Source organism: Lacerta agilis, chromosome 10 (assembly GCF_009819535.1).
Source record: "Lacerta agilis isolate rLacAgi1 chromosome 10, rLacAgi1.pri, whole genome shotgun sequence".
Taxonomy (NCBI): Eukaryota; Metazoa; Chordata; class Lepidosauria; order Squamata; family Lacertidae; genus Lacerta; species Lacerta agilis.
In genome coordinates this window covers 55,086,065-55,108,044 of record NC_046321.1, presented here as the reverse complement: position 1 = coordinate 55,108,044, position 21,980 = coordinate 55,086,065, and the positions used below count along the sequence as shown (strand labels likewise).

General features: G+C 43.6%; 1 protein-coding gene across 1 annotated transcript; it reads right to left on the bottom strand.

Moving 5' to 3' along the window:
- Positions 1-3,881: 3,881 nt before the first annotated feature.
- Positions 3,882-12,760, bottom strand: LOC117054562 (hyaluronidase-like). Its single transcript, XM_033163519.1, has 3 exons — positions 11,840-12,760; positions 6,898-6,987; positions 3,882-4,235 (listed from the first exon to the last, which is right to left on the bottom strand). Exons 1-3 carry the CDS (start codon positions 12,758-12,760, stop codon positions 3,882-3,884), a joined length of 1,365 nt encoding a protein of 454 aa, XP_033019410.1.
- Between the last annotated feature and the right edge of the window lie 9,220 nt (positions 12,761-21,980).

Sequence of the window (21,980 nt, the reverse complement as noted above, 5' to 3'; positions counted from 1 at the left end):
ACAGTTCCCACGATGCTTTGGAGGAAGCCATGACTGTTAAAGTGGAATAAGAGTGATTTAAATGCATGGTGCAAATGTGGCCATAGAATATAGAACTTGAACTTTTAAAAGAGCATATAACTGAAAAAATCCCCACAGTACTGATGCCCATTCTCAAGAAAGGAGGAATGCCACCTTATTCCATAAGTCCTTTTAGATCTAATGAGGTCACGGAAGAATGTACTTCTTTATTTTGCTGCAGTAGACATCTTTAATATTAACCCACAATGCGAATATTGCATTGTTCTTATGGGGGGGGGGGAGTTGTCATGAATCAAGGGTAGCCAATTTGATACCCTACAGATGTTGCTGGACTGAATTGCAACTTCTGTCATCCCTGAGCATTGGCCATGCTGGCTGGGGAGCTGTGTCAGAGTCACTTTGTCTATGTCTGGCATAAGTGGATTTTCCCCATGCAGGCAAAAAGGGGGCGTGCTGGTTTTTATGTTGGGTAGAACATTCGTCTGGTGCAATTTTTCACATGCTGAGCTTCTATGTTGAGTAGAGTGTTGGGCATAGCTAACGGTGAACTTTCTAGGAAGCCAGGAAGCTAGGTGTTGTTTATGCCTTGCATCGAGAAGAGACAGCAACCTCTGTGCCATGAGTGAGCTCTGGTTTGTTACCTGAGTGGAAACAGATACATGAGATAGATAATTCAGGAACTTTACAAAAGAGTTAGTGTTAGTGTTATATGCAAACCAGATCAACACATCATTGATCAAGGCTTGTGTTTTCTTATGAAGGTGATGCTACTTTAAAAACAATGACACACCACTGATGCACATTTCAATGATCATGATACTACATGCAATTTTGAGACCTCCGGGTATAAAGTGGTATATAAATTCAATAAATAATAATAGTAAGTGTATCCTGAAGGCACAAATGAGATAACCTGGGGTGGGTACCAGCTCTTCTGCTAAGACATCTAAAACAATTATCCACCAAGGAACATAGGAACTGCCGTATACCAACTCAATCGACCTCAGTATTGACCGGCAGTAGTCCTAACTGGGGATACTAGTGTCTGTGTTCCTTTACTGCTGAGCTATATCCCTTTGGCAGGACCATTTCAAGCCCTCTGAGAACAGGTGAACTACCATTAATTCTGCATAGCAGCTGAGTTACATAATCTCTGCACGTAGAAAGTTTTTTAAAAGGACTTCCTTAACAGATCTTTGGAAGATTTTGGTATCTCAAAGTGAGAAATAGCTTCAGCCTGTTCTCACAGAATCTGAGAGGATTGTCTTCCTGGACCCAGTATACCAGAGCTCTCCAAACCTTATGTTGCGACACGTTATTGTATCGGCTGAAGTGTGTAGTTGTGTAATGCAAACGCTCCCCAAGCTCCTCCCAGGGCTAGAAAGAGGTTGGTTAAACCTCTGGTTTGCTAGTAAAGCTGAATTGTGGGGTCGTGAAATGATGCATATCTAAAAAGTATGTCACTAGCAGTGTTTTGTTTCCTGGGAGGATGCAGGGGTACGCATACCCCTAAACATTTTGTGAATCTTTGTACTTTTGTCCATTTTCTGTATTTATTTTCCCTGGTTTGACCTATAAAATGGTGGTTTTCTTGAGTCAAAATGAGAGTACCCCTAAACATATTTTTTTAGAAAAGTAGCATTGGTCACCAGCATGAAAAGTTTGGAGAGTTCTGGAGTATAGTATTCACTCAAGACTATTCCACAGTTCTGTTAATTGTATGGGATACTCAACTTGCTGATTTTAGAGTACAGTGGTACCTCAGGTTAAGAACTTAATTCGTTCTGGAGGGACTTCCGGCGAGGGCGCCATTGTCGGCGGTCGGGGGTTGCCTCGGCAGCAAGGCGACCCCGGTTTCCCCGGGGGCTAGGAGCTTCGCATCCGTGCTGCGGGCTCCGGCGAGCCGCGGGAAGAGCGTCCCGCGGTTTGGGCTCTCCAGCTAGCCCCTTTGCGCTGACCCATTCTCGGGGTGCCTTGTAAAAGGGACGTCCGAGTGAATGGGCAACGGCGCGGGGCTGTGGAGGTTTTGCCCCAGCCAGGGAAACCAAGCGGCGGCCGGCGGCGGCAGATGAGCGCCCCGTTCTTTCTAATTGGAGCCTAAAATGAAGAACCCGTAAGGTGTAAGTACGGAGTTAATTGGACTTTAAAATGGAATGATTTGGCTTTTGGGGAGAAACATAAAAACAGGAAGCCCGTTTCTCTCCCTGTCAACAAGAGGGAAGTAACATAGTATCTGGCTGTTGCTACTTGTGGCTGATACAATTGCGTTTGAGGATTTCTGTTTTTTAACTTGTGAAGAAACCCCTGTAAAAGGGAGAACTGAGATTTTTGTGGTATTTCTCCTTAAAGACTGTGGATTATAAAGAAGAATTCTTTGCACCCTGATGAGGGGGAAATGGCGGCTGTAATTTGAGACTTCATGATGGAAAAGTACTGAACTTTGTTATTTCCTGCCTACTTCTGCCTTTTTTGGTTTCGCTTTTAAGAAAAAATGCCTCCAGACCCAGAAATGATTTTTGGACGAACCCTTTTGAATTTGGAACTGATGGAACAGAATGTTATGGAAATTTTAGAGATTGGAAAGGTTTTGGAGAATATTGCTAAGGAACTTAAAGAAAAAATTAAAGAGCGATCCCTAGAGATTTCATCTGAAGAAAAGAAGCAACTCCAAGAAGAAGGACAGCCGTGTCGACGTGGGAGGTCAAGGGCTGGACAATGTGACATTATAATGGTTTTTTTGGGTGAGAGCCCAGAAAACCTGGAACAACAATGTTGGGAACTACAATCACAATTTGATTTGATGACTGAACTGGAGAAGCTTGGTGATGGTGTACTACTTCTTTCGAAGAGTTTGGTAAAGAAACTTTGGGACAATGCTCTGGCGTTTGGATATCAAGAGAAAGATGACACTTTGGACAATGGTGCTGGGAAAAATTGGGGGGAGGCCTGGTGGTTGTTTAAGGAAGGTGGTGAGAAAATGGCAAGAAGGGGGGTAGGGTGAAAGGATATATATGCTTAATTAGGCAGGTCTACCATGGTCCCCGATGTCAGAGAGCAAGAATTGATTTGAAATAGAAGAAATGTCCCGATTCCTTTGTATAAATTAAGCAACAGCTTAAGGATATAAGAAGTTAAGATTTGCATTAAGATGTTATATTTTGACATTTAGAAGTTAAAAGATATAAAATGGAATGTTTTTGTTTATGTTTGCATTGTAGTAAGATATATGAGATAAGATAGGTTTTGGAAATGGTATTAAGAATAATGATGAAGTTACTAAAGTAAATTAGTATTGAACGCAGTCGAGAGAACGGGGGAAGTCCCCTTAGAAGATTTGAAACTAGAATTTATTAATAAGCACATTATGTTCCAATGTTGGTGTGTCAGGTATGTATAAGTTTTCTTTCTTTTTAATGTTTATTTTTTTCTTTTTAATGTAATTGTATTTGTATTATGTATTTGTTTATTTGTTGTGTTTTTGTTGTTTATTGTGGAAAACCAATAAAATTTCTTTTAAAAAATGAAATTAATTCGTTCTGGAGGTCCGTTCTTAACCTGAAACTGTTCTTAACCTGAGGTACCACTTTAGCTAATGGGGCCTCCCGCTGCCGCCGCATGATTTTTGTTCTCATCCTGAAGCAAAGTTCTTAACCCGAGGTACTATTTCTGGGTTAGCGGAGTCTGTAACCTGAAGCGTCTGTCACCTGAGGTACCACTGTAAATGGAATTATGAATGTCCTTGGGTTCTTGGGTAATTTGCTTTGTATTGGGGAATTCATCCGTCAATAAACGTCTGCCTGCTTTTGATTAAAATCTGACTAGCACTCCACAGTAAGAGTTTGGTAATGAAATATTGAATATTAGACTGAATTACCGGTAGGTTTGCACTGCTTTTTGTGAGTAGGGAGTTCACAAAATAACCCCATCCAGCCTTGGTAACACTGGCAGATGAATTTCTCTTTCATGACCTCCATGTCCTCCTGCTTCAGATTTCCTTTCACAACTACTCTTTTCTCTGTTTCAGAGATATTGAGCCAAATCTTAAAACTGTCAGGAGACAAGTGCAAGTAGGCATCCGATTCACTGTTTTTACGAATGCATCTTCCATTCTTCTTACAGAGAACTTTGCTGCAGAGCTTGGCCGCAGAGGTCACATTAATGATGTAATGTCCCAAGAGACCATTCACATACTTTTTCACAGTTAAACAACTGTCCTAAAAGAAAACAAAGACAGGTTCACTTACGGAGCAATCCTATAGGCGTCTTCTCAGAAATAGGCCCCACTGAGTGCAATGGATCTTATTCCCAGGTAAGTGGAACTATAGGATTCCACCTCTAAGCATTTGGCACTAATGTCAAACCTCGGTTCCTGAATGCTACCGTTATTGTACGTTTCGGCTCCCGAAAGCCAAAAACAAGGAAGTAAGTGTTTCGGTTTTTCAACGTCTTTCGGAACCTGAACGTCTGACATGGCTTCCACTGAGTGCAAGAAGCTCTTGCAACCAATGGGAAGCCGTGCCTCAGTTTTCGAAGGTTTCGGAAGCCAAACGGGCTTCCAGAACGGATTTTGTTCGAGAACCAAGGTGCCACTGTATTGTCTAATAAATGACTAAAGGTAAAGGTAAAGGGACAGCTGACCGTTTAGGTCCAGTCACGGATGACTCTGGGGTTGCGCGCTCATCTCGCTCTATAGGCCGAGGGAGCTGGCATTTGTCCACAGACAGCTTCCAGGTCATGTGGCCAGCATGACTAAGCCGCTTCTGGTGAACCAGAGCAGCAAATGGAAATGCCGTTCCCGCCAGAGCGGTACCTATTTATCTACTTGCACTTTGACATTCTTTTGAACTGCTAGGTGGGCAGGAGCTGGGACCGAACAACGGGAGCTCACCCCCGTTGCGGGGATTTGAACCGCCAACCTTCTGGTTGGCAAGCCCTAGGCTCTGTGGTTTAGACCACACCGCCACCCGCATCCCTAATAAATGACTAGCACAGATATTTGTTCAAGGGAATGTGAAATGGGTTCATTCATGAGTGACTATGAAAGTTCTTTGAGACACAAAAATCTCAGCTTTGTTTGTTTATTCCTAAATTTCTGGAGTACAGAGAACAATGACGAAATGTGTGGGTAAGGAAAGTGTTTGGTCTGACTTTTGCTAATCCCAGGACCAGGTTCTCCCCATCCTCCAGTCTCTTAAAGGCAAGTAGTAACTTCCTCTTTGCTTCCCCATTCAAAGCCAAAATCGCATGTGCACAAAATGAGTACATTCATTAGAATATCCCTAATTACGCGCTACCAAAGAATTAAAATTTGGGTCTGAGTTCTTCAGCACAAAATGTTGCACAGCCGGTGCATTCTACATTTGACACCCTAAGTGTTGCTACAGGCTGGATCTAGACACATCAGAAAAGTGTTTCAAGAAAATGTGTTGTAAACCTCAAAGTGGGAAATCACATTGGCGAAAGACAGAACTGGCGTCTGTAGCTGACTCCATATTCTTCCAAATGCATGCACACAACAACCACATGCAAATCTCTAGGTTTACCTCTCACTCAGGTGAGCCACCAAGCTTGTCCTGTTCAGATGTATTCTAAATTTGATGCGTGTGTGTGCCTTACCCACTTACAGAAGAATGGCTGATAAAATTAGCTGAGATGGGTAAACCAAGATGCTTAATTAGAGAAAAACCATTAATAATATTTGTTAAGGGTTGGAAATTTCTTATGGACTTTTGCATAAAAGAGAAAATGAACTTGTAATATCTGGATTTGAAGGCTGAAAAAAATACTAGCTTGTAGAAGATAGAATGGTTGTGTTCTAAAGAATGAATGTTATATATGTAGCTGCAGAGAGCCGAAAATCCTTTTATTCTACTCTATCTGTCTTTAGTTGTTGTTTTTCCCCCTTCTTTTTTGCTTTCTCCTTCTTCAGATCTCTCATTTTCTTGTATTTTCTTTGCTCTTTTTTAGATTAATTAGTCATTTTATCACAGTATATTATAAAAAAGATACTTTGTAATGGGTATGTATTTGTGTATATCTTTGGTCAGTGCCAACAAATAAAATAAAATAAAATTGATTTGGGGATTTGTATGAGCTAAACCAGGGGTCAGCAAACTTTTTCAGCAGGGGGCCAGTCCACTGTGCCTCAGACCTTGTGGGGGGCGGGGCGGACTATACCGGTATTTTGGGGGGAAAAGAAGGAACGAATTCCTATGCCCCACAAATAACCCAGATGCATTTTAGATAAAAGCACTCATTCTACTCATGTAAAAACGCCAGGCAGGCCCCACAAATAACCCAGAAATATGTTTTAAATAAAAGGACACATTCTACTCATGTTAAAAAATGCTAATTCCCGCACCACCCGCGGGCTGGATTGAGAAGGCGATTGGGCCGGATCCAGCCCCCGGGCCTTAGTTTGCCTACCCATGAGCTAAACCATTAGAGATCTTTTTTTCTGGGAAGGCCAATCTTGGAATACAGTGGTGCCCCGCTAGACGAATGCCTCGCTAGACGAAAAACTCGCTAGACGAAGGCATTCGTCTAGCGGAAGGCTGCCCCGCAAGACGAATTCATCAATGGGGCTGCCTCGCAAGACGGGGGGGGGGAAATTCGTCTAGCGAAAACCGCGATTTACATTGGTGCTTCGCTAGACGAAAAAATCGCTAGATGAAAATACTCGCAGAACGAATTATTTTCGTCTAGCGAGGCACCACTGTACATATTGCCATTCCCAGATCTGTGGGCCATAGAAATAGCAAGAACCTGCTATCTTTGCTGCCATCTTTTGGGGATTGGGGGGGTATGTGTAGGAGGAGGGGGTGTCCAAGAATTCCTGCGAAACTCAGCTCATTTTCTTAACCCAGATTCACTTACATTAGAACTGGCATACTGCATGCTTCCCCACAGGACAACTCCTGCTGCCCCCAAGGCTGCACTCTCACCAATAGTGTTCACCAAGTCTTCCTGAAAAGTAAGCCACGGATACGCATAATATAATAGGGTTGCCATATTTTGACGAGCAAAATAGAGGACGCTGTGATGTGACAGCTCTCATTGTAAATACCCCTACGGCATGTAGGCTGTAGAAGCTATGACATATTGCTGAGGGGGTCAGGAGAAGAAAAGAGGAGAGCAAATCTTCAGTCACCGGTTATGTCTACGTCTCATCCAGAAAGTATAGCCAGAGACATTTTGGCAATTTTTTTAAAAAAATAATCCACCCGGACAGAAATTTCACCCCTGAAAAAGAGGACGTGTCCTGGAAAAAGAGGGCACATGGCAACCCTAATAGAGCATGATGCACAGTCAAAGCATCATTGCCCATTTTGTATCCACCTATTTTTTTTCAGGGGGGTTGGGGGGTCACCTCTGGTGAAACAAGTGTGGGTGGTTTTTGAAACATTACAATAATACTCTGTAGCGGCTGTTTGCCAGAGTGAGTTGAATGCGCACACCATAGGCAATAATACCTCTCTCGCACCACTGTCAACTCTTTTTTTAAAAAAAATAAATAAGCAAATGCTGTCTGCAGTCAAAGCAATGGTGGCAGTTTCAAGAGACACCCAAATGATCAGGTTAGAGCACAGTAAACATACAACCTTTGAAGCAAAGTGAACCACCCATTAAACTCAAAAGTTCTGAATCCAGAAAGCTATACCCCCCCACCCCCTGACAACTATATAATTCAGCATTGATCCTGTGATATCCCATCCCTCTACCAACCCTGAATTACAGATGACATAAAGTGTCCTGCTTTGAGAGGTTCTGTACACACCACACATTTAAAGTAGATTGCTGCCCTCAAAGAATCCTGGGAACTGTAGTTTGTCTTCTACGGAGCTCCAACTTCCACCACCCTTATAACAAACTACAGTTCCCCAGATTTTTCAGAGGAAGTTGCGTGCTTCAAGTGTATGGAGTGTACACTGCTTGAGTACAGAACTGAAATGTCATCTTTCAGGAATGCTTTGATGGTGTTTCCTGCTTGGCAGGGGGTTGGACTGGATGGCCCTTGTGGTCTCTTCCAACTCTATGATTCTATGAAGCTGCGTCAGACATTCGGTTTCCAAAAAACGTTTGCAACCCGGAACACTCACTTCCGGGTTTGCAGCATTTGGAAGCCAAAACGTTCGAGTCGCAAGGCATTCGAGAAGCAAGGTACGACTGTAACGTGCTTTACATAAGCCTGCTCTTGAAGATGGTCTGGAAACTACAGCTGATTTAAAACATGTTCTGCAGGTTCTGAGTGACAGTGAAAATGGAAGTATATATTGCCAGTTCTTTTTTAAAAAACTGCTGGGAAGGGGAAAGCTTGTTTTTCCAAATTTTCATTGCCACATGAAGACGTTTCTGTTCTGTCGAGCATCTGTGGAGGGATGAGGTCTGTACTGTTTGCAATCATTGTATTTTTGATTTTAGACTTTTTATGGTTTTAGTATTTTGTATTTCATTAACTGTTCTGCACCCCCACCCCCACCCCAGCCTGGAAACATTATAATAAAAATATGTTTTTAATTCTTTGTTTTCAGTCATCCTCATGTGCTCATTTATGATGAATATTTTCTTTCTGCATTAGTTAATGAGCTAATTTTATATTTTATTGTATTTTATGGTGCTGATTACTAATTACGGCTGAGTTTTAGTACTATCCTGGATCAGTGGTGTGTTTTTCTGTTTGTTTGTTTGTTTGTTTGTTTGTTTGTTTGTTTTATCAGGTCTTGTCATTTTAACAGCTTCTGGCAATTTCACTCTGGCCTTTGTAATTCAGCAGGTGACCACAGTCAATCTGTGACGTTTCTTTGACCCGAGAGAGCAAATAAAGCTGATGTATTATACACTGCATTTATCTGGATGCAGCTTCTGAGGCCTTGTTCTCACTGAGGTGATAGAAATCACACTCTGTTCTCCCTTCGCATACTCATACGCCTTACACCAGCCTCTGTTTGTTGCCGGCCCTGTATTTTTCCTCACACCAGCCAACACAGAAAATAGAGTGGACTGCGAAAATGCAGCACTATACATTACTTTACAAAGAATGTGCATGATTATATAAAAATCGTTCAATCTATCACTGCATAATTATTCTGGTTACAGTGGTACCTCGGGTTACAAACGCTTCGGGTTACAAACACTTTGGCTTACAAACTCCGCTAACCCGGAAGTAGTACCTCACGTTGCGAACTTTGCCCCAGGATGAAAACGGAAATCGCACGCCGGCGCCACACCGGCAGCAAGAGGCCCCATTAGCAAAAGTGTGCCTCAGGTTAAGAACGGTTTCGGGTTAAGAACGGACCTCCGGAACGAATTAAGTTCATAACCTGAGTTACCACTGTATTTTAGATCAGTGCTTTTATTTGAGACATTGAACAGTGTTATGTATTGGGTTTAACACATGTTATGATTCTAACCAATCGTAGAAGCGTAGGTGGACAAAAGTTCTAATGGCAAGCTCTGTCAATTGTCAACTGCCAACTGGCAGTTCTTGTCGGGGCTTTCACAGTGTGTTCCTGTTTAATATGGAGTGAGCTGTTGAATAAATGAAGTTACATTGGGCTTCTGACTTTTCCTGAATATTTAATATTGGCGACCGGAGCCCAGCGGAGTTGCTTATGGGAAGGAGGCTCACTACCCTCCTTGATCGTATGCACCCCGACCGGGCTCTTGAGCAACGGCCATCAACTGTGGTGCGGGGGGCTCCTAGAGGGTTCTTTCCGGGGGACACTGTGTACGTCCGGAACTATGGGCCCAGACAGGGTTGGGTCCCAGGTACCATTGCCCGCTGTACAGGTCCGGTCTCCTACGAGGTAGGGCTGGAGGGGGGTCTGGTTTGGAAGAGACACCTTGACCAGATCAGAACCAGGACACCTCCGAACAGGGAACTTCAAGCGGAACCAGAGGACAGAGAAATGGGTACTTTGGGAGAATCTGTGCCCAGGCCGGGGTGGGAACCAGATGGGTTGCAGGTGACCGAGTTACCCCAGCAAGGTGACTTCAGGCCGGAGTCCTCAATGGTGCCATTGGCCATTACCCCTTCAGAGCTGGCCTCCCCACTTAGACCGCAGGTACCGGAGGAACCACCTGGGTCACCCATTCGGGCACAGGAACCACGATGGTCCCAGCGGGAGCGGAAAAGGCCAGCACACTTTGATGACTATGTTTGTTCCTTTTGTTAGGAAGTTGGGGGGGAGGAGTGTTATGTATTGGGTTTAACACATGTTATGATTCTAACCAATCGTAGAAGCGTAGGTGGACGAAAGTTCTAATGGCAAGCTCTGTCAACTGTCAACTGCCAACTGGCAGTTCTTGTTGGGGCTTTCAGAGTGTGTTCTTGTTTAATATGGGAGTGAGCTGTTGAATAAACGAAGTTACATTGGGCTTCTGACTTTTCCTGAATATTTAATAAACAGTTTCCCAGTCAAGCTGATGTATGTACATAAGCACCTTCCCATGGAGCACCCGATAACTTTAGTGAATTTTTGAGAGGAATGGGATTAACATGCCTGCCAACCACAGTTCCCTGGCGTCACACGTACCATCAAGAACCCAGGTTCAATCAGGATTCCCAATAGAATGAAGATGTGCCCACAAAAAACCCCATCCTCACAGATGCTAAATGCAGAAACTTTGAGGCATGGCCACTAGTGAGTGCTTTGACAGGTGAGTCCCACTCCCTTCTCAATGAAGCCTTGGGGATAGGCTTAATATGCATTTCCCTAAAATGAGGATGGGAAACTTGTATGTTGTTGGACTCCAGTTCCCATCAAGCCCAGTCCATGTGGCCAATGGTCAGGAATGATAGGAGTTGCGGGTATCTCTTGGCAGTGGGAGGTCCCATTAGCTAAAGTGGTGCCTCAGGTTAAGAACAGTTTCAGGTTAAGAACAGACCTCCAGAACGAATTAAGTTCTTAACCCGAGGTAACACTGTATTGGGAAATGATTTATAATTAAATGAAAAAATTGTTTAAAAGAACATTTCCCACAAAAAAAAAACCCAGAGGCATTTCTTTATGCAATGACATACATTCTGTATGCAATGACAGCAGCTCGGATTATGTTAGCTCAGAAATGGAAGGTGGGAGAAGGTCCAGAGGAAGAGGAACAGCTGAAAATGATGGAATGTGCAGAGCTAGCAGGCCTAACCAGCAAGGTAAGAGAACAAGAAGAAAGGGTGTATAAAGAGGAATGGAAATTATTTGTGGAGTGTTTGGAAAACATTTGAAAGCAAGTGAAAATGCTGGCTGCATTATTGTAAATTAAGCAGTATAATTTAGATTAAGATATAATGGAGAGGGGGAAAGTAGATGGAGGAAATAGAATATGCAGTTAATTTTGGAAGTCTAAGGAACCATGGAAGGAGAAGAATGGAAGTCATTTGACGTATTGCTGTATATTTAATTGTGGGAAATGTATACCTGAAAAATTAATAAATATATTTTTAAAAGGAATGATGGGAGTTGTTTGTCTGGGAGAGCTACAAGTTCCCTATCCCTGCCATAAAGACACATCTTTGAGGACCTCTAACTGCTAGGACCTGGTTCCCATACCACCTTTGCAGTCTCTTTTATGCATATCACTGCTCACGTGAATGTTTGGCATCACTAGTGTACCCTCAGATTTAAGAGAAGTCTGCAATCCACCTTCCATAGCAGGGAGTCCTGGTTCCAAAGTACAGGTTACTAGCAAAGGCTGTCCTGAGATCTTCCACGAGTCCCATTATGGTTTTCACCTCTGTACAATCACGTCAGTATGCAAGAATATCAGTAAGGGCAACACGTGTTGGTGGATCTGAGAGCTTATTAGATACCGGCATCCTTACCTCCATCAAAGCATGGAATGTATAGGCATAATATGGCCTAGCATACACAAAAACAGGCAAAGCATAGTCCTTTCGAGCGATTGAAGCAATGCGTATTGCTTCTTTAACTCGATAGTGTACAAATTTCAAAGCGTTTGGGCTGCACTTCAGCATGTACTCCAGGTATATGGAAGGGAAAAGGGCAGTGCTTTGTTTCCACAGCCAAAGCAGATTATCATTCCGGAACGATTCAATGTCTGGACATTTGCCTGTGTACTTATCAGGGTGGTTCTTGTAATCGTAATTGTAGCAGTCTGGGTAGAGATAGTAACCCCAGAGTCCATTTGGCCTCATATCTTCAGCTAGGAAAAGTGTGCTGTTCATAAAACCCTTCCCTGCATTTTCAAAATCTTCCTTCGCAACTTTCCGGATTTTGTTCTCAGGCCACTGAGGATGCTGCTTTCTGACAAGTTCAAGAGACTTGTTTCTGTAAATTGCTTTATGGCCCCAGTTTCTATCCCATTGGGGTCTCCAGTTTTCCCAGTCGATGACCCCGAGTCCGTGGAATTTCTTCATGGCGATGGAATGCTCAATGTCGGCCTTGGCTTTGATGAGGTGTTTGATGAGGCTCTCGTTTTGCGGCACCCCGCCATTGATGGATTTGCCATTGTCATCTATGTGGGGATAGTACCCGAGATGGGTGTGATAGAATATTGTCACACTGGAGCCGCTCAAGGTCTCGTTTGGATTTGTCAGGATGTCGAAAACGTTGAGGTCCAAATCGACCTTGTAGCGCCGCCGGCACTGTTCAGTAGGTGCATTCCAAAACACTAGAAATGGTTTGTTAGGGAACAGTGGCGCTCTCGTCTGCATGATTTCACTTCCGTTGTCGACCATCAGCATCACCCACAGTGCTAGGTATTTAATCCACAGGCAGCTCATAGTATGGGCTAACTTCATCAAAGGGAAAACTGAAAGAGATAAGAGAGAAATGTTAATGAACAGTGGCAACCAAGAGTCGGGAAGAACTTTGCCCCTCTAATTGTCATGTGGCAGAGGAACCAACCCCCACAGCAAGTTGCCAGGAACGGACAAGACAAGGAAAGTTCTTACCATCTGCTTTTATTCAATACTCACAGAGAGAGGCTTGGGAACGTGGCCCCTCAGAATAATGGCGTTGCTCTGAGTGAAACCCCACCCCATCCATCTCTCCCACTTCCTCATGAGTCATTGCTATGGGTGCTAGAAAAAGCCTTTAGCCTTTGAGCTCTTTGCTTTCAAGGCCCACAATGTTCTGGGAGAGGGGGGGGGGATCTGGGATGCTTTCTAAAGACACTGAGTCCATCAGCTGTCTCTCCCCTGGTGCTTCTTCCTCCTCCTCTCCCATTATTTCCCAGCTTTCCCCCTCATCTGCCTCTGAGCTGTGACCTCCCTCAAACCCCTGTTGTAATTCTGAACTGTCTTCTTCTTCTCTGGAAGGGTCAGGCTGGGGAGGCAGTCTCCACCATTCCTCCTCTGCCCAGACCCTGACATCAATTGATTAATAGGTGGGGGGAACCTTTGACTCCGCAGATGTTGCTAAACTACAACTCCCATCATCTCTGGCCATTCCCCATGCTTGATGAGGCTGATGGGAGTTGTAGTTCAGCAACATCTGCAGGGCCAAAAGGTTCACCATGCCTGAATTAAAAGTTGTAGCCCTGGAAATATACGTGCAGATTGATCCAATTGTCATTCTATATAAACTTGGAGTTAGTGAAATTAACTAAGTGGTGCATACATTTGAGTAGGCATGCATAGAACTGTAGTGTCAGTTAGTTGTGATTTGATCCCATTTAAATCAATGGAGCTTGGGCTAAGGTAAAGGTAAAGGGACCCCTGACCATTAGGTCCAGTCGTGTCCGACTCTGGGGTGGCGGCGCTCATCTCGCTCTATAGGCCAAGGGAGCCGGCGTTTGTCCGAAGACATGTTCCGGGTCATGTGGCCAGTATGCCAAAGCCGCTTCTGGAGAACCAGAGCAGTGCACGGAAACGCTGTTTACCTTCCCGCCGGAGCGGTCCCTATTTATCTACTTGCACTTTGATGTGCTTTCGAACTGCTAGGTGGGCAGGAGCTGGGACCGAGCAACGGGAACTCACCCCGTCGCAGGGATTCGAACCGCCGACCTTCTGATCAGCAAGCCCTAGACTCTGTTGTTTAACCCACAGCACCACCTGGGTCCCTGGAGCTTGGGCTAGTCATTACTAAAGTGTTCCATTAGTTTCTCTGGGATGAAGGCTGCAATTCCATATCCACTTTCCTTGGAGTAAGCCCTGTTTCACTGACAACTAGGATGAATCCTTCAGTGTTCATATGGGAGTTGTCTCTGGGGTACCTCATGGCTCTACGTTTTAAAACCTCTTGCCACCTATGGGATCTCCCTACCAGGGTTCCCAACTACTGAAGTTTGCCTTCCCTTTAGGAAATAAGTGGCACATTTGGCTTCACTGTCCAGCCCTCTGTATGACAGGAGAATAAGCAAACAGTTTCCTCTTCCACAGGAAAGCTTTGTTCTCTCCTCTTAGTCACACCTCTTAAGGTACTGATCCACTGCCACAGTCGGCGAACATTTAAGTACATAATACACATTTAACTTTATTAGGTAACTTGAAAACATGGATGTCTCGGGTTATTACTGGTACAAATTTTCTACTCATGTAATTCAGCTTTGTTATAATATTTCCTGCATCCCTTTAGCAATGGTAATGACCTTTCCTCCCATTCCCCAAAGCCTAACCTCTCATTTTCTCTCTCTAATCCTCCACCCCCAACTGCCAAACCCCCAACTGCCTTTCAAGGTTGTTCCCCCTCCTTTTAGAATGCCAACTAGCTCCGCCTCCCAGGGAACACCTACCTAACATGGGAGTGATAGGTTAACCCATGATGAACCTGAACCACCAGCAGGCATTATTCCGCCACAAGCCCCATTGAACTTGATGGGACTAAGTCTGAGAAGACACACATAGTATTGCACTGTAATGTACTTGGCTACTCAGACGTTATGCAAGTTGTGCGCTAACACAAACATTTTATCAACACTACCATTCTACTTGGCTAATGTCTCTCTCCTCTTATCCTCCTCTTGTGCACAGGGTATATGTTGGTGGGAGAGAAAGTCCTGTTTCACAAGCGGGACTTGTGCTAGCTCTCAATAGTGCCCCTACTTAGTTGAATCCAACCCTATATTCCCTTACTCTCAGGTAAATGTGTGCCTTCGTTTGTGCAAACCAGTATTTTCGCCTTAATTTAATCAGTCATTTGATGAAAGTTCAATTCCAAAAACAGAATTGCAATAGAATTCCCCGTAAGGTTTCCAAACCAATCCTGATTAACATTCTAAAAGCACATCATAAATGGATAAAAGAACAGTCACTAATCAGCAAATCCCTGCTGTGTCGGTTTGATTACTATAAAAACATCAGATAAAACATACATTTCCCCCTCCTACTGGTTCTTATTAGTTTTTATTATTATTATTACTAGCTGTTGAATATATGTAATATACAACATATTGACAACGTAGAAATTGTTCCAGCAAGTGTTTTACAAGATGAAATTTATCACACGGCAGCAATATCTCAATGCTGAACATTTCCTTTGGCTCATCATTTTGCAACATTTTTCGATGTCACTGTCATGCCAACATAAATGACTATATTTGTCGTGCTGTGTTGTGTGGGTACAATAGTTCAAATCCTTTCATTCAAAGTGTGTGGACCAGTTAATGCAAGTTTTACCTTTGTACAGTAGCCTAGCCTGGGGCAGAGGAAGGGGTGTGGGGTAGGGGTGGGCCGCCCCTTGTGTCACCACTGAGGGGGGTGACAAAATGCCGGGTGGCACTCACGGTGGGGCCTGCAGTGCGCCCGAGCCACGCATCTCTCCTGGGAGTGACGCGGTGGCTTGGACGCCTGCAGGCTCCACGCTGCCCCAAACGGTCTGCCCGCCACCTCCCCCTCAGCTGTAGGGTGGCTGAGTGGGAGGAGGCAGGCAGACTCCCTGGAGGCCCCTTACTGGGAAAGGACATCCCCTACCATCTTCCCCCAGCCCCACTGAAGAGCCAAGCCCATTTACCCTACACTATTGCTTCTGACTGGTGTATTTTTCGTGGCCCTAACACTAACCCTATATGTAGGCAGAGCAGGGACTGCCACGGAGCCAGATTATTTGCTCATCACTTCCTCTGATGCTTCCAACAGGTTTGGTGGTCCTTCATTCCTCATCAGATCCCTCTGTGTACTGAAGGTTTAAGCAGCTTCCTGAATTCCATTAGAATCCCACCATTCTATTTCTCCTTGGTTTCCATGCCTGTTGACACCTTCCAAGAAACGAGAATTTAAGGGTGTTGGTAACGTATTTTTCCAAACGCTCAAACACAAGAAGGAATCTGGCGGGGGATAATTCCTGCAGTTAGGATTTTTACTAGGTACTTCTTAGATTCCCCATTCCTATCATGCACACCCGTCATCTCCCACAGTGCACTGTATTAAGCTACCAGGCATCTGCATCTTGGGCCAAGTAGCTGGCAAATTACTCTACAATGATGGCACAACACTGGATTGTGCGGCGACAGTGATAGCAGTGAAGGTGGCAACAACCACGGCAGATGGGGTAAAAGGGATGGAGCATGAGGTCAGTTATATGAACAGTATGCGACATGGAAAGCTGAACATATGGCCTTGCCACATGCAGTGTGCTCCCCTTTTCTACCACCCTCCCACATCTACATGATCCCCTCCATTGGATATTAGTGTTGGGACGGGTGGCCATGTTCATACGCTTGGTCCAGTGAGGCAGGTTGAAAGACTGGTTCCTTGAACTTCAACATGGCCTTCCCACACGCCATAGTTCTCATGTCACTACTGTCCATGGGCTCCATTCGCACCCTGGCAGACTGCTTTATGGTGCTGAATATTCAGGTGGCCATATCAGGTTCTCCCCAACAGCCCAAAGCAGTTTATCCACATCTGGAGGACCCTAGAAATGCTGAGAGTCCTTAAATCTGTCATTTTAGAATGGTGTTATGCGGATCGCCTGGTAGGCATTGTGTGGGACCTGATAGAGGGGATTGTGAACAAGCTGTTGCAGCTGCTATTGTTAGCTACCCAGGTTTCTTCCTCCATCACCACTTTCTTTGATTGTTTTTAAGCTCTCTTCCCCCACAAGGGTGGTGCTGTGGTCTAAACCACAGCGCCTAGGGCTTGCCGATCAGAAGGTCGGCGGTTCGAATCCCCGTGACGGGGTGAGCTCCCGTTGCTCGGTCCCTGCTCCTGCCAACCTAGCAGTTCGAAAGCACGTCAAAGTGCAAGTAGATAAATAGGTATCGCTCAGGGAGGAAGGTAAACAGTGTTTCCGTGTGGTGCTCTGGTTCGCCAGAAGTGGCTTAGTCATGCTGGCCACATGACCCGGAAGCTGTACGGCGGCTTCCTCAGCCACTAAAGCGAGATGAGCGCCGCAACCCCAGAGTCATTCACGACTGGACCTTTTTTTTTCCAGTTCAATCTCTTTATTGGTTAAAATCATAACAACTAAAAAATCTTCAGCCATTAACAAACATACATTACATACATTACATACATACATTACATTCATACTTTCAAACATCTTACAAGTATCCACATTTATTCTCACCTATCTTACAACACTTCATAACACTCGGTCTCAAAACTTCCAATTATCCTTTTTGTATTTCTTAATTAACTTCTTTAACATAACATACAGCTGTGATTCTTGTTCCTTACTCTTATTGTCTTCTCATACTCTCCACTTAGTTTTTAAGGTTCAATCTAGATCTGCTTTTAGGATTTCAGTTAAACCACTCTCTGTTAGATATTCTTTTAAATACCCTCCATTCCCTCCAAACCTCCTGGATCATCTGTCCTCTTATTTTGCCCATTGTTTTGGCTAACTGTAAGTATTCTATCATTAAGTTTTGCCAATCGGCTATAGATGGTATAACCTTGCTTTTCCAATTTCTGGCCACTAGCATTCTCGCTGCTGTGGTGCCATACATACATAGTACTCTTTTCTCTTTTTTAATTTCCTCTGGTAGAATACTTAGTAGGAATATTTCTGGTCTTTTTTAAAAATTGATTTTTGTCAACTTTTTCAGTTCTTCATAGATCTGGTTCCAATAATTGTTTACTTCTGGACACGTCCACCACATGTTCACGACTGGACCTAATGGTCAGGAGTCCCTTTACCTTTACCTCCTCCACACAGGCAATGTTCCCCAAGCAAGCCTTGAGACCTTTGCTTGAGGAGACCTTGGTTTTTACCATCTCCAAAGTTGTGAAGCCACCTGGGTGTGGCAATGAAACTATCTGTTAATGAAACTTTTAATGAGATTAGGCTTTAAGTAGGCAACCTTTCTATTGCTTTTAATCGATCAGGATTGCCCACGGAAATTGTCATCATTACGCCGGCTCAAATCTTCACTGGAGGGCACAGTAAGTCTTCGGAAGATGCCATAAAATATTCCATATTCTGTTTCAAGATTAATGAGAAATTGTAAAGCTGAGATTTTCCTACAGTTGTGATATGTAAAAAGCACGTTTTGAACCATGCAGAGTTGAATTTTAGGGAAATTAATAATCTGTGGTATCCAAATCCCATGATAAATAAATTGCTTATTATTTTGTATTGCTCAAAAAAGGGGCACTTGGTGTCTTTCGTTACTTTTGCTGCTGCTTTTTCTTCTACAGCTATCTTGCATAGTTTTAATCCCGAACGCTGTAATGAGCATAGGCGCTAATGATTCAGTTTGCTACCTCATTATCAGCTTGGTACAGATTCTCCGACATTTCTCAGTCAATACCACATTGTCATGCTTAGTTAAACATCCAAAGGATGCACATCTCTTTCCTAGTCATAGGAGAGTCCCAAAAAGAAAAGCATGCAGAAATTTTTTCTGCTCCATATTTTAAACACAAAAAGGTCCCTTGAAAACGAACGAGTTAAAGGTTTGTGTCCAAGCTTGCCGAAACCAATGGGAGCATTTCAAAGGGATCCTTGATTCACAAAATTAACTATAGTCAGCAAATTGATGTGGTCTGCCAAACAATACATCAACTTGTTTTATCTTCCCCTGTCAATTCCTCAGCAAATGATGAGAAAGATTTACTTGGTTTTACTCTTGCAAAGGGAATGATTAAAATGTATTAAAGATTAGTTTCCTGTCCATGGATACTTATGCCATAATAAATGTCTTTAAGGTCCCACATGACACTTGGCTGCATTATTTGAAATGTTTCCTTCCTTCTGGAAACATGGAAACATTTTACAAATACAGCACATAATTACATGTATAAGTAATGTGGATATGAATTTATAGCTTATACACATTTCAATTGACAGTTAATTCATTCTATGAGCTGCCCAGACAATAGCACAGGTATTATTAGCCTACTGCTATATTTGGTGTTTTATGCTGCAAATTTTGATTTGTATTTTTACGGACATGGCCGGTATTCTCACTTTGTGGTCAGAAGCACTATGTCCGTGATGGTCAGAGACAATATGAGAAATTTTCCAGTTTCCATTCCCCACCTCTTCCAGGTCTCAGAGGTCAGTTATGGACACCATGCTTGAGTGTCCTCAAAGACCTGGAGCTGGCATTGCAGGGGGAACATGCTCACAAATGCCACTTTTTAAAAGGGTTTTATGAGCGCTCATGTAGACAAACAAAGAAGCACACAGCCTGGAATAAAGAATCTCTAAAATGAGCATTTATTTGGCACACATTGATGGATACCTATGCTGTCCAACAGTAGAGAAAAGTGAGGGTTGTATCTTGCCCAAGAATATAGGAAACTAGAAACATGTTGTTGTTTAAAAATTACATCAAAATTAATTGATCCTTTAGAAAAATGTTGAACTTGTGGGAAGGGAAATCTGGATCAGAGCGTTCCGTTCATTCAAACTCAGTATAAAGCAGTATGGTTTATGCGCATTTAAGGCAATATAGCACGATGCCACATCAATATTCTGATGCCGACATGTTTTTAAAATAAAAGCAATGCTTTTTTAAAAAAAAAGTACAGAAAGTGGAAGTTTTAAAAGAACAGCAACCTTTGCATGGCCGCAGACGAGAGAAATGATGTATCTCACCTCACGCGATGTTACTGACACTAGCCAATAGGTGCCCCTGGCCTTACATACATGTCCTTAATCGTAAAAACGGGGCTAGCAAAAAGGGAAATTGCACTTTACTACCAACGCTTGAGGCATTAGCACTTGGTGTGGTGGATTAGAGCTGAAGGGAGTCCCCTCCTAATGCTGATGTTGCGACAGCTTACCTGGACAGAGCAGGGGAAAGGCAAAGGCAGTGGTGAGGACCGGGATGCATGAGGGCGCCAGCAAGAGTACCATATTGCCTTTGTCAATGCATCCACACAGGTACAATCGCACTGCCACCCTGTCCCACCTCAACCCTGTCCAGGTAACTCTGCCCCACCACACTGGCTGCTACTTGGCTTGGGCACTAAAGACCCTGCCCTTTTAGTGATACTTCCAAAATGTTCCTCAGCCAATTTTTCACCCAGATTTTAGAGGTCCAAATTACCCAGGTTTGCCCACCTCCTGCAGCCGAACAACTGCATTAGGGGTTATCTATTGTTTTGTTCTTCATTCCTAAATTGTGTACAGTGGTACCTTGGTTCTCTGTAAAATACTGTATAAAAAGAAAATGCATAAAATCATATAAATCAGGAATTGGGAACCTATGACTTGCCACATATCGTTCCTCCAACTTCCACCAAGCCCAGTCAGCATGGCCAATAATCAAGCATGATGGGAGTTGTAGTCCAGCAAAATCTAGATGACTACAGGTTCTCCATCCATGACATAAACAGAGCCTAGGGCTTGCCAATCAGAAGGTCGGCGGTTCAAATCCCCGTGACAGGGTGAGCTCTTGCCCAGCTAGCAGTTCGGAAGCACGTCAAAGTGCAAGTAGATAAATAGGTACCGCTCCAGCGGGAAGGTGAACGGCGTTTCCGTGCGCTACACTGGTTCGCCATAAGCAGCTTAGTCATGCTGGCCACATGACCTGGAAGCTGTATGCCGGCTCCCTTGGCCAGTAAAGCTAGATGAGTGGCGCAACCCCAGAGTCATTCGCGACTGGACCTAATGGTCAGGGGTCCCTTTACCCTTACCGAAGAGCACATCACTAACACAGAGCTGAAAAAGACACAATGAACTGAAGAAACTGAGAGCTACCTTAAATGGCTGCCTTTTCAATTCTGCAATTAATTGTGGAAGTTCTCCGAGGTAAACTGGTGCCCAGGAGGAATGCAACACTGGGAATAATGGAATGGAATTGAACTTGGGGTTCCTTGGGCAAAATGGAGGCACAAGAAAGGAACAGAATATGGTCACTCCTGATATCCCTAGGTCCTTGGTGGTATAACCTGGAGAGAGGAGACCGTTATCCCCACTGCAAATACAATCAGTGCATTTCATCTCACTAAAAAGCAAAGATCATATGAACCATCCAAGTTTTACAACCTGCTTCTACAAGAAGCTACAACCTGCTTCTACAAGTAGCTACAACCATTTTTCAAGAAAACCATGTTTCAAGAAAATCACCCTATCTTACAGATGCTTAGTCAAAAAGTAAGCCCCACTATAGTTTGTAGGTTCAACTCACATTAGTTAGTGGGACACAGAGCATATATTTATGGTTGAAGACATAAAGCACCATTTTTAAGGAATGTATATTTGCCAAGGTGCCAGTACTTGAGACTACAGTGCTGAAGAACACAGCTCCCCATTCATTTCAGTGAGGCTTGTACCTGAGATATTCCCAGCGCATCTTGCCTGCTCATTTAAATGATCCTTTCATTCATAATGTAAGTAAAAGGTATTCAGCATCCAACCAACTAGACATTTTGCTTTGTCATTTAATGAATGACTCCCCTAACACCCCCCTCCCCCGTTGGAATCTAGATTTACAGCAAATTCTGATCTTTCCCTGAATATCTGATAAGTAGGAAGTTTTGGTGGCCTTTCGAACTCAGTGCATGCTGTGTCATTTGTAAACCCGGACCCAATTATTAATGCTTCAACTGTTATATAGAAACATATAGCTACAATTCAAAATCTTTTGAACATTATCAAATTAGATAA

Bases quoted from the DNA above. Each gene is read 5' to 3' on its own strand.
- LOC117054562 (XM_033163519.1), bottom strand. From the start codon at position 12,760: ATGAGCTGCCTGTGGATTAAATACCTAGCACTGTGGGTGATGCTGATG. The intron at 6,988-11,839 runs GTAAGGATGCCG...CTTACTTTTCAG, and splicing joins CATTCCATGCTTTGATGGAG to GAAGACTTGGTGAACACTAT. The intron at 4,236-6,897 runs GTAAGTGAATCT...GTTTTCTTTTAG, and splicing joins TGCAGTATGCCAGTTCTAAT to GACAGTTGTTTAACTGTGAA.